Source organism: Amphiprion ocellaris, chromosome 17 (assembly GCF_022539595.1).
Source record: "Amphiprion ocellaris isolate individual 3 ecotype Okinawa chromosome 17, ASM2253959v1, whole genome shotgun sequence".
Taxonomy (NCBI): Eukaryota; Metazoa; Chordata; class Actinopteri; family Pomacentridae; genus Amphiprion; species Amphiprion ocellaris.
Window position 1 is genome coordinate 11,654,444 of NC_072782.1, and position 19,445 is coordinate 11,673,888.

At 39.5% G+C, this 19,445-nt stretch overlaps 1 protein-coding gene across 4 annotated transcripts in view; it reads left to right on the plus strand.

Annotated features, from left to right (window-relative positions):
- Positions 1–19,445, plus strand: part of ctif (CBP80/20-dependent translation initiation factor) — a 64,396-nt gene that overhangs the window by 25,582 nt on the left and 19,369 nt on the right. For 3 of the 4 annotated variants that reach the window (XM_023285606.3, XM_035955218.2, XM_035955217.2), the window contains exons 8-9: positions 12,060–12,136; positions 17,721–17,780. In XM_023285606.3, coding sequence (XP_023141374.2) covers positions 12,060–12,136; positions 17,721–17,780 — 137 coding nt within the window. The remainder of the gene's footprint in view (positions 1–12,059; positions 12,137–17,720; positions 17,781–19,445) is intronic. The other variant, XM_023285607.3, reaches the window with a different exon arrangement.

The window sequence follows — 19,445 nt, forward strand, 5'->3', positions numbered from 1 at the left end:
GGGCACAAAATTAGACATAATGACATATCAAGAATAAACACAAACTAGTAAAGGAATGAAGTTTTAAGAAGCATTTTATAAACAATGATTTGATGGCCTCAAACTTTACTTTATCAAGCAGGTTACTCCAGTAGTGGAGTGTGTTGACAGCAAAGGCATGAGTTTGTCTGAAATAGCTTTAAACAGACTTATAAACAGTAATTTAAATTCAGTCAAAAAAAAATGTGCTGCTATAGTGTTAATAATATTCCTCCACTTTAATGTGATAAACCCACACATAGTCAGGAATAGTATCTTAATATTCAAACAGATGTTAGATTCTGACAAAAAAAAACAAGACTTGACAAACTAATTAACAGATTTTTTTTTTATAGAAAAATGTCAAATTACAAGAAATAATATTTTCAAGTCAAGTGATCCCTCTGAATAAAAATTTAAAGCCCAAAGTCAAATTTTTCTAAAGAGAGACTCTAGTTGATGACAGTATGGACGAGGGCTGTAATTTATGATTACTTTTATTATTGATTTATGAAAGGTTGACATCAAACAGTTTTCTTGTTTGACCAGCAACCCTCAACCTAAAGGTATTTGCTTTGAAATGTTGTCATGAAAGCAAGAAATCCTCACCTTGAATTAATGAAGACTATGTTTTTTGCTTTTGTTTATTTTAAGAATTTGTCAAGAATTTAAGTTGCCTATTAAGTTTCTGGTGATTTACTGTAATTTATCAACCAAAGCTCCTTTCAGACACACACTCCTTACTGTTAATCAGATAGCATCTGTCAGCTTTATGTCTGTATGAGCATCCCAGTCATTTTTTTGTAAAAGTTGTGACAGCTTTCTTGCTAGGTTGGATCTAATAATATGTCTGCATCACTTTCAACACGGCACTAGTCTGAACTTCATGCAGTCACAACTTTGGTTCAGCATGGAAAAGCGACATATTTTGAGTTATGTGAAGCATTCTGGGAAAAGCTTTTTCCACATTTCAGCTCCAGTATTGATCCATAAGCACCACAGAGAGCACCAAACATTTGCATATAAAAATGATGAAACACTTTTCCCGCTTGCTTTGCTTTATAATGTCCAGGTAGATTCAGGATTCAAGATATTTATCACCAACACAGTTATACATAGTATAATGGGCAGTGAAGTGCATTGTGTACCTGTTCCACACCGAAACTATAATAATAATAATAATAATAATAATAATAATAATAATAATAATAATAATAATAATAATAATAAAAGGTAAATGTGTGCATTTATGCCTGTATAACAAAAGCATTTACTTCATTAATTACTTCTAATTATAAATACTCCCTGACATGCAGACAGAATCTGTCAGGATCTAAGTCACACTGTGTGCTTTTCTTCACCTCAGACAGGTGTACTGTCTCACAGTGAGTCACCGTTTCTAGGTGCAGCTGAATGATTTGTTCATAGCGACTGTCCTCAGGTTAAGTCCTGAGCTCCACCTGTCTGGTTATTTTTTATTTTACTGTTAGTAAAGTAGTCGTTAGTTTATCAACACACATGGACACAATGTTTTGTGTGTCTATTATATAGTTATTTGGACACTTTGATAAGCTTGATTTTAGTTTTTTTCATTATTATTGCTTGATTATGCATTATACTCAGTTAATATATTGTCCAACTGTGTGGCTTACTGTAGCTGTCTCCATCACTGCTGTGGGTATGTCTGACTGAAACCATGAGGAAGATTAATGTAAAATTGACAGATGTCAGAATGACAGAATGCTGTCACTTTAAAGATTGATGAAGCCAACAATAATACATATCTCATGTCTGAAAATGGCCCAAATTTTCATAGACGCTTCTTATTTCTCAAATCTCGAGCACTGACATTGAGATCTGTTTGCTTGTTTTTGGTAAAGTGTCATTCTTCTGAGAGGTACAGAAATAAAATTGACAACTTTTGTTGTGTGTCCTTATGTGATTTTCCCCTGAAGGCTGAGCATTTTTACATCCCCTTCAACATCCCCTCCTTCATGACACATGCTGTTGGGCTCGTCGGTATGATCATGTCAGCGTGATCCTCGCTGTTGTGACAGAAACAATTCATATGCATGTGTGTGGGTTTTACGTGGGTGTTCGCAACACTTGCTGTATCAGAAATAATGCCAGCAAACATTTGTTTATCCACACATCAATAGCTTTTGTGAGTGCATGTTAAAGGTGTTGTCTTTATTATGATGAAACAACACCCAGAATGTTTTTATGTAAGATATTGTTTACAAAAAAGTTTGGGCAGAGGATGATGGGTTTGTGTGACACGTATTTTATGTTTTACGAATAGTGCACAGATACAGTCTAATCCCGTTAGAATACAAGTTTGTGTCCGATCATAATACTTTCACTGGTTAGGTTTATCATGTACAGTTGAGTAGCTGTTTGTGTTTCTGTACAGCGGTTCTGACTGTTGGAAGCTGATGTTCTTAGTCTAAGCTTAGCTACATCTGAAAGCAACACAAATGTCAACCTAGGATTTATTAAAGCAGTAGTTCAACATTTAGAGAGATGTGCTCACTGGGTTTTCTTTGCCAAGATCAATACTACTGTCATGTTGGTAAGGTATATATAAAGCTACAATTCGTTCGCTTAGCATAAAGATTGAAAATGAGGTTAGCAACTTATGGTACAGTATTGGAATTGGGCCCAATCCAGCACTTGGTTACAGTTCAGTTAGTGTGAGGTTAAGTCCACAGGGATCCATTCAAAGACCAGCTTGGAGAAAAAGAAGAAAGTACAAACATACACCAAAAATCCCAGAGTACTGTACCGGTACATTGTCAGTTTTAGCATTTGAAAGGGACACTTACTACTTATTGTACCTAGCTGCTTATTGCGCTGCTCACATTAGCCATAACGCTATTTTATGCACATTTTGACATATCATAAAAGTTCATGGAAATGGCAAAATATGACATATTTTACAAAACTGTTTTTACATTTGCTTGTGGTAGTTTTTCCATTTTTGCTATCAAAATGTATTCAGAATGAATGACCCCCTTGACTGATGAGCTTAAAATTGGCCTGATTAAAAACAAACCTGATGACTTCTCTCAATTTTTCTTTGGTAGATTGCCACGTTTTGTTTGTTTCGGCTCTGTTTATTCGCTGCAAAACTGTTAGTGGACACGAGCCTAATTTGTGTGTTCTTTTTTAATTTCACAGTTTCCTCCATAGTCACTTGATAATTATATGGAAACACACAAAAAAAAATCAACACGTAATTTCAGAAATTTTTGCAAAGTTACATTCATGTACAGATTTAGATGTGCTGATTGTTGAATTTAAACTTTAGATCAGATGAGTTAACAGTCTGGCAAACCAGCTGGCGGTTGCTTGATATTCAGTGGACATACTGTATTAGAAATGGTGTCAGTCTCCAAGAACAAAACTGTTTTCTCAGGGTTGTAGTCTGAGCTGTAGCAGGATATGAGTATATACTGCACATTTATCATCATGAATCCACATTAAATGCATTTTTGTTTCAGATTGTTTCATTGCGAATAAGTATTTTGCTGTCACACTATCAGCAGAAGAATTGAACATTTCTTTGAGAATGGAGGGCACTAGAGTAGGAGCAGAGGGGCAGGGTGAGACCAAGGAGAGAAGGAGAAATCAGCCAGTCACTGAGGAGACATCCGGTCTCTGGTCTGTGAACAAAGCCGTCCAGCAGGAGAACAAAGCAGGAGTCTGGAGCTGAGATATTACAGACTGGTTGGCCCCTCTGTCTGGAAGTGTACGTGCTGCAGAGCAGGACTCCGGTTGTGAAGGGACATTGGGGGGCGGGGTGGGTTTTTCTGGTGGTCTGTCTGTCAGCTGTCAGTTTGTCTATAGTTTATGTAGCAGCCACAGCAGTACCTCGCGCTCATTTACTGTTCCTGAATGCTTCTGCTTACCTAAAACTGTCACCTCCGTGTCTTTTGAACCATCTTTTACCTTGTCTCCCTTTGCTTCTTCCTATTTGCTGTTTCCTTTTTCCTATTCTCTTCTGACCACCATCATTATGCGCTGCCCTCCTCCCTCCTATCCTCATGTTGTCCTTCACTCCTCCCCTCCTTCATCCTCCTCCATCCTTCAAATGTTGGTAGGCAACAGAACAATATCCAGGGGGTCACGGTGACCGGCAGCCCCCTCCCTGTGGTCACTTCCTGCTATTGTCCCTGGTCCTACTGCTGATTGGCTCCTACACTCTATTAACTGCACACATACTGGCTTAATCACCACTGTGCACTGTTCTTCTCTGGGCGTACAGCATGGGAGAAGCGCTGGCGACCTGAGTACATGCAGGACAGCAGGATAGCTTGGGAAGTGTGCTCCCCAGAGGTGTTCAATAATAGTCCATCAGCAACGTGGCCAGTTAATCACATCTGAATAGTAGCCAGAATATGCATATATGAAGAAAAAAAACAAGAACAGCCGTGTATTTTATTGGAATGCATGAAAATGAAGCAAACTTTGTACAATAGGAGTAAAAGAAGAGTAACTTAAATTTCTGGCTACGCAATGAGAAGCTGAAAATGTTCTCCAGAGTTAGTTTAAAGCCTAAATGAAGCTTCAGCAGTTCCACAAAGGTACAATCAAGTACAGTTCATATTTCCCCCTTTTCGTTTCTATGCTGAATCGTCTCAGATGCATAACTTCTAGTAGTTGCATGTAGGTTTTGTTGCCTGAACCAGCTTATTATGCAAGTGTTACAGAGTGACTCAGAATGCGATATAAACTACTAAAATAGTTATGTTGGACTTTGAATGCCAGACACTAACACTCATCTCACAAAGCTGACACAACTAATGTAATGTCTAATGTAATAACTGTAATTTTCTGGCAACACTATCTTCTGCTTACGTCTCCAAGTACCTTAAGTTTGTCTGACTGATTAATACCTCATACTATGCATTCATTTGCCCTTACATACCCTCTTGTCAGCTGCTGAACAGATGATTGCACACCCCAGCACCTACACCTACTGTGGTAATCATCCTCAAAGAAATGGGCTTCAAAGATACCGAACTCTGTCAGCGTTTCATACTGTGTATTTATGTCCAATTTTGCTGCTATTACCGGCAATTTGTTTTTTTGAGGATCTCTGAGGGGAAGTCTAAGGAACACTTTGACCCAACACTTGTCACTTTCAGAACATTGGGCATAAACGCAGATACCAGACATATAGTATGTCTTATAAAGCATCGAGGGGTCTGGTGGCCACAAAGAGAAAAAGCTGGATGGACACGGAGTCAGAGTGGGTTTCAAAATTCTGAATTTCTCAAAACGACAGACTCTAAAAATATACCAGCTATCAGTCTGTGAAGTATAAATTAACTTTCAAATTGTGTTAATCTTGAGATAAAGAAAACCTGTGCACAAACACTAAACGGGGAAACAAAAAGATGGAAATTTGTGCTAAATTGAGTGTAACTTCAACTCAGTCTAGCTCACTGGGACAGCTAGATCCTCCTACGAGCCTAAAATGATGAACATTTTTTTCAGAGAACAAATTAAAATTTCACCCCTCAGTTTATCAGCCAGTATGGAGATTAGAAAGAGAGACCAGGACCTGGTCTCATTTAAATGGGGCACATCCGTATTATGTTAGAATGAACTGGTAAAGTGTTAAACCAATCCTTCAGTAACTAAAATGTTTTTCATTTTACTGGTGTGCTAAACCCCAAGATGCAAGTTAACCTCCAGCTCATGCCATAATTAAAGTCATTATCTAGCTGCCACAGTGTCCTCACAGGGGTAATAGTTGATCTTACAAATATAATGCAAACCAGATCACAAGGATCAGGATTAATTTAACAGAGAAGATGAGGTGACTGTCGGTATAATGTAACACAGAGGACGTGTGGTTGAAGCCTTTTTTCATCATTCAGACATGCAGAGAGCAGAGCTGTGTGCATGTGCTACCTGCTGCTGCAGCACTGGTTACATTTCTATAGGGTACTACTGGTTTCTCCTCCTTTTTTCCCCCCTCTCTGACACTTTGATCCCACAATGGCTCCATCTCCTCCTGTAGCTAGACCACCGAGTTCTTTGATGTACCTGTCTATCCATCTGTGGCCCCGGCTTCAGATCACTTATTAAATGAGACACGGATGTCAGGACCTCACATCTTTGCCTCTTATCACAGATCACTCGCTATACGTGACTGTGGCAGCTCTAAATCTCCTCTTTCTGTGCTGTTGGCAGCCGTAAGTTACATGAAAGGCCTAAAACACGGATCATGGAACATGAAGTAAACCCTGTACTAGAGATTTTACAGAAAAACAATTTGAAAAATTCGAAATGTTAACTGACAAGAGAGAGTGAGACGCAGAGCATCCAGGATCAGCACGCCTCTGCCAATTTTGACAGAGCTCTTCCTGGTACTTAATCCTCAGAACTGGAACATTAATTTCTTTGATCATTTAATGTTAATTATTATGACCTAGTTGTAAATGGTCATGAAACATGTACTGAGAAATTTTATTATACCCTCAGTGCTGCTCACAAATCATAAAATATCACTTTTAATGCTTTTAATCTCAACAAAGTTAAGATTCAAGTTTAGATAATGACCCTATTGGTTCAGAAGAAATTTAAATATCTGTAAAATTCCACTTGAAAACTAAAATTTAAGTAATCATGGCAATATTTACATCAGCTGCAGACTAAGTTGCATGAAAGGCCTAAACCACGGATCATGAAACAACAAAAGGAAAATTATCAATTATCACTTTTTACCAATTTGCTAAATAATCTATACAAGTTAAGATACTTAAAATCTATTCATTTTGACTGTGCAACACACACCTTTAATTTGTCTTTTAAGCTAATTTTATGTCAGCTGCAAAACTCCATGCATAGAAAAAAACTAAACCGGATTCCCTTAGAGACAAAGGAAGGAGCAGTATTTATTGGAGCTTGGTATGTGACCAAAAATTTTTCAGCATATTAAGTTCTCCTCTCTCTGTATTTTACGTGCTCGCTATCTTGTATTTACAGTCCCTCTTGTCATTCTTGTTCTCTCTCTCTGCTCTGCTCTCTACAACCTGTCCTGTAATGCCACCCCTGGGGCAGTTTTAAATTTATTGCTTTTGGCTGAGGGCCCTTGCAACATAAATAAGTCCAGAGAAACAATGGACTGACTGAACGAACATCATACCAGAATTGTTACACACTAGAGGAGACAGGAAAGCATGCACTTCACTTTCTATGCAATTGCAGCAAAAGTTCTATAATCGTTATTCTCCGTTCATATTCTCCACATTTCCATCCCTGTTAGCTTTTCTCATTTCCTTACTTTCCTTCCTTGTTACTAATACCCCCGCCATGCTAATGCAGAGTCATTGTTATGAATGAATCAACAATGGTATCTGACCCACGTCCATGACCTTTACTGCAAATCCTTGGAAAATGCTAGTCTTTTCAGATACTACCAGGGGTAAGGCATGAAATTAGCCTTATAAGAGTTGGTCGAACCTTTAACAGCAAGCTGTGCTGTTGTTGCTCAGGAGCTACGTGGGTTTGATGTTTAAAAAAAAAAAAAAAAAAAAAGGACACATCCCCTCTATTCGCCTCTCCCAGTGACCTGTGATTTTCCCTGGAATGCTACAGGGTATGTCAACTTCCTCTGAAGGCAGACTCGCACACCCAAGCGCATAATACAGTTCACACACAAAGACACACCTCAGTCAAGGTTGTAAAATTCAAACAAATTAGTTTTTTTTGGTTGCTGGGTGAGGTGGACGCTGTTGGCACACTGTCTGACGACTGAGACTCCATGTTGATTTAAACCTGCTGAACTCGAGTTCGATGCTTGTGATTTACAGCAACGTACCTGTCGACAAAATGGGAGCACGACACAGACACAGAGGGACTGAAACTAGTAACAGTTGGGATTATTATAGTCATTTAAAAGCAAAATAAGGGCCCAGATAGCTCAACTGGTTGAACGGGCGACCCATTAACGGGCTATAGTCCCCGACGCAGTGGTCTGGGTTCAATTCCAGCTCACGGCCATTTACTGCATGTCTTCCCCCAGTTCTTCTCGCTACTTTCCCGTCTGCCTCTCAGCTATATCTGTCTAATAAAGCCGCCAAAAAAATAACTTAAAAAAAAAGCAAACTAAAACACTTGTTCCTTTTTAAAGGGCTTTGCTTAAAACAAATAATTAATACTCTTAAGGGAAGCCCTGCCTTCAAATTAACAATGTTCTGTGCTGCAACTATCACCTCCTTTTCCGTTACCTTGAGGATATAAAAACCTGGATAAAAACAAGTTTTTCTCGTATGTTTTCATCATTGGCCCTGAGTCCATCAAGCAGCTTTTGTGATGACAGTTCTCTTCATTTTCTTCTTGCATTTTGATTCCGTCTTTTCCTTGAAACATGCATTGTCAAAGCTGTCTTTTTTTTCTCACATAAAAGCATCAACTGTACATCCACCCTTTTCCTACGCCTCCGACATTCTTATGCTCATTTTGCTCGTCAGTACACAATAATCTCCTGGTTGTCAGTGACCAATGAAATCCTTGCAAACACACTGACGCTAGATTGCTTTATAGCGTGAACAGGATAAGTCTAGTGTTTATCTTGCGATTGTCTGGATGGGGGATAAAATGATGGCTGTTGTGATGACTTTCCCGCTCTATAAAATCCTGTCATACTGTTAATAACCGACGTCTGAAGGATTCTCTTGGGTCTATTACTCATACTGGATCTCCTGAAAATTGTTTTCATCTGTTCCTTCAGCTACTCATCACGCCGATGCAACCCTGTAGTTTCAACACAGCTCTATTTTCAATCTGAATGCCACTTGGGAGTAAAGATAGACAGGATGAAGGGGTTTTTCCTTCCATCCTTGTTCTTCGTAGCGCAGTAGCAACTCAAACTTGCCTTTTCCAGCAATCTCATTTTTCCTACAAACATACAAATGTGAGCAAATCCACAGATACAATTTGCCTTTGGTTCGATCATCTCTCTGTCCTTCTCCCACTTACACAACCAGCCCCCCCTTCACCATCCTTGTCACGTCCACAGGGCTCGTACTGCCTGCCTCGAGGTGAGAGGTCTCCTGGCTGGGGACCAGGACAGCACATGGCTCTTTTTGATCTACCCAGCGCTGGCTGCTACCTGCAGATAGCATATTCACACACACAGCACTCCCTTTCAGCCACAGAGACACTCCGACATCTTTCATTTCCTCCCTCTCTGTTTCTGTCGGATACATTCTAAACTGCCCCTACACAGTTCAAGTTCTTCCATTTTTTTACCACCAGCAAATATCTGACATTTTGTTGAAAAATCTGAACTGGCGATGGAAAGATCTGACGAGTTCGAAGTTGTATGTAGGGTGGATCGTTTACTCTTTGTGTGTGTGAGTGCGCCTGCTGTCATCTGGTTACCATTTGAAGGCAGAATTACAGCTAATGATATCCTGGAGGAAAACTACAGTAGCTAAACATGCAACAGCTCCTCTGATTCTTTATTTTTTTCTTCTCTCCTCCTACTTTTTCCGCCCTTTCAGACCATTCCAGTGGTAAAAGATCTGGGAGAAAAAAGAAGCACAGTTTGACAGATATTAATACTATTAATACCGTTGGGTTCATATGTGAGAGGCAGTTAGCGTGTGTTTATGCACATTTATACACTTTCTGCCTCTCACATCTGGATCAGAATCCCACCATCCCCCAGCAGCCTCTCCGTTAGAGAGAAGTAGGTTAGAACAGCAGTGTCAAATATCAAGCTCGCTCTCCAACTCATTTGAATATCTACAGTACGTGTTTCTGGTTGTCTGAATGTGCAGTGTGTTTGAGCCAAAGAGAAAATTACAGAATTGGATTGAGGCAGACAAAAATATAATAAGTTTGTGTTTTTACAAAGCTGTGACGATACCGTGCAGATATGACGCATGTTCTGTGTACAACATCTCCTTGAAGATTTGTAAAAGACCGCCTAAAGCCACTGCAGAATAGTTCACAAACACTGGTACTCTCTTATTTTCTCTATCTGCCCTTTCTTTCGCCCCGTATTTAACTCGTGATCAACAATGCCAACAAAATGCACTTTCAGAACAGTCTGAATGTCACCGAGGAACAGATAAGAAAGAGCATTGTGATAGGATAAAAAATTGGAATCATCCAAATATGCACATTGTGTGTTCCTACAAAATAATCAAATAAAAGGAGGACTTGACGCTAATGTTATTACGTGGAAGACACTGACAGGTCATGAGGCAAAATGCACAATAAGATTAAACCAGTTGTCAAATCTTTCTTTTATCAAGAAAACCAAAAAGAAAGCACAAGGCACTTCTATTATATTTAGAAAACAGCGCACAGGACTGTGCTGCCTTCTTCCAGACTGCGGTCACCTTCTTGCACAATGCATCGGGTTGAGAGTTTGCAGACATTTGAGACTTTTTGACTTGCATCAGCATCCAACTGTCTGCACAAGAACAGTCATCCTGATTAGCGACAGATATCGGCATGCTCACACGAACTCTGACGTCCACAGCTCATGATACAAATGTGCTTTTTTTTTTTTTTTTTTTTTGACAACACCCTCTGCACATATACACAACGCTGCTAGTCTAGGTCACCTGTAGCCATGGTAACAACACATACTAATGCTGAGTGGAGGGGGGAGTGTGCTGTTCGATTGACAGAGCTGATGTTTAATGGATTATAGATGGTCTTATTTTCTTTCCACGGGATGTGAACTGTATAAGTTGTACATTCCATAATGATATCAAACACAGTGGCCACCTGCCAGCAAAACGTCATATGTAATCAAATTTTTTTTAAATGTTATCTGCCTAAATAACACAATATGCTCTTTCTTTTTGTAACGTCATTACATATTGTTCTGTTCCGAAGAATTTCTGTTGCTTTCACTGCTAGGCAACATTTACTGTTGTTAAACAGGGAGGAGTACATTTAACAAGGCTTGGCCAGTTTTTAAATCCTGATAAATGTTTAAATCAGGAGAGCATGACGTTTCACAGATTCCTTGGAATCCTGATTATTATTCAGCTGTAAAAAAATACAGAATAGCATTGCACACCACCATGAAATATTAAAGCTGTTTCTTTAGCGCTGTCTCACACACTGGCTGCTTCTCGGACCTCCTCCCCCTGTCTGTCTCACACATTGGCACACTGTCTTTCTTTTGGAGCTGCAACAGCAACACCTTATCAACATCAATTATTCTGATAGTCATTTATCAAGCACAAAGGAGTGTAAATTTCTGGTTCCAGTTGCTCATATGTGAATTTTTTTTTCCTTCCTCTGTTTTACGTCATTGCAAACTAAATATTTGGGTGTTTTGGAAAGTTAGTCGAACTAAAGAAAACATCTGAAGGCATACCCTCTGGGCAACTGTGTGTCATTTGTTGAAAACCTTCTATTTGTTTCCAATCTCACACGTACTTACATGCAGCCTCTGCTGATCTCTTTATTTTGTGTTCAGTTTTAGTCACATCTTCTCTTTTTTCCTGCTTTTCTCATGGAGAAGCTATTTAGCTCAAGTCACTCAAATTCATGCCTGCAGAATGGCAAACTAAATCTGAAACATACACACATCGCCTTCTGCTAACAACCTCACAATTCAATGCATTTAATGGATTTGAAAATTACTGTTGCAGATTCTACACCTCTGGGTAGGACATATATCGGAGGCAGTGAATGAAAGTAAATGATGGAGTGATTTCAGCTGCACCTGTGTTTGTAGTCGTCGGTTATTATCCGGTAACTCCAAGTCAATCCAAACTTCCCAAATAATCCGAATCAAGAATTCAGGAAGGGAAAGGAACAACATGTTTGACATCTGTTAGACGGGAAATTCTGCTCATAATCAGTTAATCAAAGACATCTTTAAGGATCTTTAAGTTCTAGCTGTAGATGCAAACATACCATGACACACACACATCAGTGTATACAGGAAAAACAAGCATGTTTGAATGTGCATTTGCTTGTGTAATTTTCAGTGATATAAACTGCTGGTCCTGACAGCAGCCATGTCTTACGCTATGATTTATCTCCAACAGGTCTTCCCACCACTTCCTAATGAGGCAGAGATCGCACACACCAAAAAGCTCTTCCGACGCAAGAGGAATGACCGACGGTAATGACGCATCTCCACACACGCACACACACACACACACACACACACACACACACACACACACACTCATGCGTGACAAACAAACCTGCCCCAGTGAGAGGGACTGTTTTTCTGTGTCGATGTCGGTGCACAGCCAGGTCTATAGCCTTAATGTCTCTCCCCATCCAAAGCAACGTCAAGACAGGAATGCAGGCTCCACACTTCACTGCAGACAGAAAAAAAGAGAGGGAAAAAAGTGAGGAGACGCCGAAGGATTTTTCACGAGCTGAATAAGTCCCTCAACAAAATTTATGCCAGTTATTCAGTCATGTGTGTCTGCTTGCCATGTTAAAGCAGATTTTTTTTTTGACTTACTGCAACATTTAACCTGCTGTCCTGTCCCAAAGGTCCAAACTCAGTCCAAACTAAATTTTGCATTTGCACATCTACTCTAGTTGTGTATACTGAAATCTGATTTCACCCAAGTCTGACTTCATTGAAACCAGGCCCTTAACGAAAAAAAATTCTCTCGTTCTCTCGCTCCCTGCCCTGATGTCACTGGAAAACTGTTCTTCAGTTGCTAAGAGACAGGCAAAGAGAAAATGTTTTGGTTGTACATTTGTGGTTTAAAAAGAGGAAATTGTATCTAAACCAAATGGACAAAAGCACTTTCATCATTGTTTTTAAGTACAGAGAATAATTACTTCTTTTCAGAGCCGTTGTATTTATGTGACATGGGTGCAGCGCAGGTTTGGCAGAAAGGAAAGAACAAGAGTATGAACTCGGACCAGCAGCAGTTTCCTTAGGTTTCAGTCTATTTGTTTTGTTCGCTAGAAATGTTAACAAGAGGCCATCCTGTTTTCTTGTGCACTCTGCTTCCAAGCACGCGCTCCCAGTACTTTACAGCTTCAAAGCTCCAAAAGTTTGAATTCAGCATCAAGACTGGTAAAACTAAAGACTTGTTGCATCTATTTTGCATTGTGACCACAGCTTAAACTATTCTGCAAACACAAATTAACCCACTAGTCTGCTTAGCCTAAATTAGTTTTCAAGAAACATAAAAATACAGTATTTGCCGCATTTTATTCTGAAGTGATAACAACAGGCTCAAAGCAGACAAGCGTTCATTTGCCCATATTCATGTGAAAACAGAACTGTACCAACTCATCATCCCAGATCAAGAACTATTGGAGAAAAAAGCACAGACAAGTTGCCCTACAGTTGTTCAATGATATGCTGGTTTGGTTGTTGAAATAGGATATGGAAAATGCTGTTAGCAAAGTTTACACTCGACTTTTCGGCCATCTGTGTTAACAACATGCAGCCACACAGACGACTTTGTTGACTTTGTTAGTGTCGATTAATTTGGAGTCAACACTCAGTAAATGTAAACAGGAAATAAGTTCGACTTAGCAGTCTCCATTAGTTTGTGCAGTTTCAAAGTTTTCAAAACCCAGGGGTGTTCACAGGTTGTGAAAAATGGAAATAATTTAATAATGGATTAGTGGAGCAGTCGTGGAAAGCTTTTGGTGTAGCTCTTTTCTCCTTACTAAGCTAATTTGAAAATTTGGTGGGATGAGAACGTATCGACCAACTAACACAACCAGTCAACCTGAAGACTACAGTCCTAAAAAAAAATAACACAAGGTTCAGTTACCTCTAATTATTCTGAGGTTTTCAAGACCAGAAAATGTGTCCATAGATAAAAATTGTATGATGGGGGAGACTGAAACTTAAACACTGGAAATGTCTCTGCATCCCTTTTTCCAAGCCTTAAACCTGCTTCATTGTTGGGTGCCGTTAAGACTTTTCGATACAGATGTCCCACCAGGCTACAACCTGTACAATAGCAGGCTATTAGCATTCATCTGTTCTGTGGTAATGCTTCTGGATAACATTCAGCCTCCTGTCTCTTTACATTAAAGACAAGCGCCACACAGGCTGGCCGAATATATTCGCGCTGCAGTAAAGCAGGAGGATGAAACTAAGGATGAAAAATATCAAAGGAAGCATGAGGCAGAGGATAAGAAGACTGGATAGACATTAAATGGAGATCAGCGCAACTGGAAAGAGAAAGTTATGACTGTTCTCACAAAGTCTTTCCCCACACAACTGGATAATCATTCATCAGGGATCTCTGTGGGGTTTTTTTTTTTTTTTTGCAACACATAACAATAACAAAGACAGGGAGGACAGAAATGAGGCAAGTGAAGCAGAGGGAATGCAGAATAGAATGTCATAAAAGTTGGTAGTTAGGACGTCTTTTAAACACAGTAGCTGGGACTCGGGGAAAACTATGAATGCGATATGCTCGGGTCATTACGGCCATGGAATCTGCTGCAGAGCATTGAAGGCTTTGCATGAATGCAGGTGACACAAAAAAAGGCAACTAAAGTTGTCATTACTTGGCCCTGTTCTTTATGAAGCTTAGCATGTGTTCATCAAATACATTTACTGAATTTGTTTGTCCATCAAACATGCTGATCGTCAGAGGTCGATATGTTAGGTTCATGTTCAGACAGAACAAAACCAGTAGCCTGAAGGCTGTAATGAGAAACCACACAGATAATGTTAGACTTGTGTTATGTTTTGTGTTTTATTGTGTGTCATGTATCAACACGGCTAGGTGAAGACATGCCAAAAGTGAAGTTGCTGGAAGCAGATGAAATATGGAAATAAATATTGATCACTGGACCGTATGTACGAAGCGTGAGGGCTGTGCTGAACAAAGCACAAGAAAAGAGAAACCGAGTGAGACTTGTGAGATTGAGTAAAGGAAAAGTGTAGGCTGGCTGTGGCAGGAAGGAAAAGAAAGGGGAGGTAGTGCATGTGTTTCTACTTTAGTAGGCATGTCAAGCAGGGCTGAAATTAGTTGTGATTTACTGGAATGTGCTGCTTACCGCTTTCTGTTTCAAAACAGAAAATGTACAAAGAAGGAGCTGATGTCCTCCTCCTTTGTACGTTTTGGTCTTTCACAAAAGAGTCTGTTAATTATTGAAGAGCTTTTTACACATGTAGACTTTATTTTATCTTTAAAGAAGTGCTCTTTGTGAACACCGTTTCCATTGTACTGAAGAAAAGACTATTTTAACACTAAACACTAAGCCTGTCTGCTCGCGTCTACACAATATTGTTTTAAGATGAATAGACTTCTCATTTGAGCTGTTGAACTGAGAGTTTAAATGTTTATTTTCATTCTTAAAACAGTTTGTGCAGAATAAGATGTCATTATAACAAGTAGCAATTCCACAATCTGTTGTATGAACAAAATGATGTCTGTGTGGCTGCATTTAAGCACTCAAATAAGAGAAAACATCAAATTGCATAAAACTGAGCGTAGACACATGACTGTGACTGTGTACACACACAAAGACACAAATATGCGTGCACATTCCTCCCATCAGATTTATGAAGCTGCGTGTAGGCCTGGTCCTGTTTTATAAATGTCAATCACAGTGGAGCTGGCTGCACGTGCACAAGCCTCATTTCCACTCCCACAGTTAGTCATAGATGGATGCGGATATATCCTGAATCCTTCGTTTTCATATCGATTCCTGTGCCCACTCCACCACTCGTTCGACCTGACCTGAAGTGTTGCATTCAGTGTTATACAAGTTACTGCAAATTAAGAAGTAGTTACAGTTTGATTTACTGAATTACTTCACCAGTTATTATTTAGAAAAGTATTTGTTAGTTATTAGCATATTCTTCGTCCACATAGCTGGAAAGTCTTTCACAGTTTCTACTTGTCACTGGTATTTTTTAAATTTCTTGTCTGTTGATACTGGTTGCATATTAGTGACAACATGCCTGCCAGTCACTCTGTTAAGTTCTGTCTGGTTTACAGACTGAGCAAACAAATTCTTGGGTTCTAAACTTAGCCTTGGTTGTTTGAATGGATCGGCTCCTGTCTTAGCAGCGCTATAGCACTGACGTCTTGTAGAAGCGTGTTGTTTTAGCAGGTGCGTCTAAACATTAGAAAAGCTGATGTTCCCTGAACTATATGACATAAATTTGCGTTTGTCGTAAAACCTCAGGAGACACGCCCAGTCTTAGAAACAGATTCCCATCCGTCTAGACGTGTCAGGTGTGTTTTAACCTCTATAAATACAGTCAAAGGTTTAAATAGTCAGGTAGCCTGCTGTAGGTCGGCAATATGTTTAATCATGGCTCAGGTTTATGTGTTCTCTGTCAACAGCTCTACAGATCTATTAAAGTTATAATTGAGGTAATGAGGTGAGGAGGTGAACATGATACAAACCGCTTTGTGTCTGAAAAGGGCATATTTCAGCCAGCACTGGTCACATTTGTGATGTTCTTGAGCAGCACCAGAGCAGCTGTCACTACACGAACCCATTACACATGGCAGAGGTTATTTATAGTAAGTGACTCATACATTAATAATATGTACCTTTTAAACATAATGTCAGTGATATCTTAGTCATCATCATTTAACATCGGAAAATGATCAATGATTAATCTGTGGTGCTCATATCGAAACTGACTTTGTAGCAGGGCTTTTCCCTACAAAGAGAAATTTTTCAAACCCCCAATAAAAAGGTATTAATCAGTGACAAAGGAACATCGCTAGCACCAAAATAAAGATTGGGGTTACATAAATATTTAAGCAGTTTTTTCATTTACTGAAGTATACAATACAGTTTTCATTTGCAAATGGTGAGAAATATCAGGAAATTGCAAAGATTTCTGTTCAGTAAGGTAACAGACTTATTGCTTTTACTGTCATATAGTCACAAGTTCTATTTTGAGGCAGGAAAAACACGGCACAGAGGAGGATAAAATGAAATGACAACAATAAAACATTTCATCAGCCATAAACACACTTTAAGTTGATCAATGTGCCTGAATCTCATTTTATAAATTCCACCATATGTATAGCACATTTTATCTGCCTTATATATACATCTGACCCCATGTCTGCTTCGTTTGCATCTACTATGAACTGCCTGCTTTTCTGCTTAGAACCACGATAGCTTAAAGTTATTGAGCGTAATCAATAGTATTTATGCATGCTTGTATGCTCACAGATTCAGTACGTTCCCGAGTTTGAATCTTAAGACTTAGCAATGCAAATGTTCAGTCAGGCAGTCGAAGCCTTTCTCCCCGCAGTCCATTAAGCCAGTGTGTTGTGTCCTATATGAAGCTTTGGCCATGTTATCGACTGTCTAGCCTGCAGGCTTCTCTTCCCCTGGGCCAATCGATTCTTCAGTCTGGGTCAACCAATGGTTCCATGAGTTCTCCATCCGCATAGCAACAGCCATGATTGATCATCAGTATCCTGCCTCCTTCCATGATCATATCTACCAATTAATTTCACCTTTTTTTGTTACCATGGCATCCTTCTATACTTCTGTAGTTCTGTGCATGTTGTTTTATATGACATAGTTATCAACCTGTAGTTTTTTTGTTTCGTTTTTTTCCCCTCTTTGCTTTTTTGCTTTCCCCCCTCTATTCTCCCGTCTTCTTCTTTATGGCATCTATAAAAATCCTTTCAAATTGTCCTGCCGCTTTACTCCGCTCTCCATCTATCTCTTCATCCTTCCAATCACCTGCATTGTGGCATACCCTTCTCTCCTGCTTGTAGAGACCAGTTAACCATACTTCTACCTACTGGCCCAGGGGGAAGGCGGCAAGTCTCAGCCAGGTCAGTGACAACATAAGCAAGATCGTGGGAGCGAAATGAAGCCGCAACACATATTTGACCTTTTTGAGAAATGAGTGGGAATTGCATTTTATTTGTCGCACTCAACAAAACATCCAAAGGTCAGGTAATAATTGGTGCCTTTTTCCCATCAAACGCTCAACAAGCTCAAAATAAGAAGGTGGGATAGAAGGTAGGACTCGCCAGGCAACATCAAATATCAATTTAAACCAGATTAATACCTTCAAATTACCACACACATCATCCCAACCAGAAAAATAAGTAATTTTTCATGTGATTAGATGCTTGATCGCGCCAGAGTCAGGTCTGTTTCTAAGTAACAAGATATTGTGAGATGAAATTTCATCACTGGCCCCATCATTCATCCTTAATGCAAACATCTCCTTGGCAGTAATGTGACTGATGGATGGTCAGTCTGAGCAACACTCAAGCTACTGCCGAGCTCACAGTCATTAAATATGATTAACATTTTATTAGTGTCTCACTCTCACCCCTCTACATCACCAGTGGATCAGGAGGAACGGCTTATTAGAGCTGAGCCTCAACTAACAGCGACTGAGGAGATTCAGTGCATAACCACAGCGGTGAATGTGTGTGTGTGTGTGTGTGTGTCTGTGTGTGTGTGTTTTAGAGAGAGAAAAATGTCGTATTCTTTAACACTCTCTGTCTCTGAGCAATCTACGGCTTAGCTCGAGATTAGGAAATCTCACTCTCTGTAAGTCAAAGTAAATGAGATCTCACCATTTCTGTCAGTCAACGTTGAAGTTATAATCCTAAAAATTTCCATCCCCGGTTGATGTGGCAACACCTGTGGTTACCGTGGTAACAGCAAGAGCAGTTTTAGTCTTCTGCAAACACTCTTAAAGCATCTACTTCATCAAAAATCCAACAGAGGAGCAACAAGTGTATCTGTTTACAGTGCAACCAAACAAACTTCTTGCTTCAATTTGTTCTCGTGCCGCACACAGCAAAAGAAGTTTTCCACACAGCACCAGACCAGAGTTTAATTGGGTTGGTCACTTTGCTAAATATGCAGAAAATACCCCCGTCTTGTTTCATACACATACTTTTGGATGAGCAGTTTTAGAAGAACACACTGCTTTCTTTGTGACTGCTTCGGATTAAAGGCTGCCCTTTGTTTTGCCAGTGAAAGGCTTTTTAATGTAAAGCAGGAGGACGAAATCATCAAATAACTTTAGCAGTAACTTAATACAGCTGATATTGCTGCTAGGAAAGTAAACCGTAAACAGCGATTCTTTTATCAGCGAGATAAACTAACAATTAGGCTGGATTACATGCTGCATTGTTTCTTTTGAAATATATCATTTCAGATGCCACCATGAATAACTCCTGCTGAGAAAATGACAGGAAGTGCTGTATTTTATGATTAAGTAGGGCACCAGTCAAATATTAAAACCTTCACGAAAAGCTGTATACTGTAGTTACTGTTTGATGTACAAGCAAAAACATCTGAAACGAGAATCCTCATAGATGTGCGTGACTCTTACCATTCTGAAGAAAAGGGAAGGAAGGGAAGGGATGTGATTAAAAACTTGTCAGGTTGGCGCAGATCTGGCTGAGACAGAATATTTATAAATTGATGGAGGCAGGCTGTTGGGTTGTGAAGAGTCAGTAGATGAACTGTCT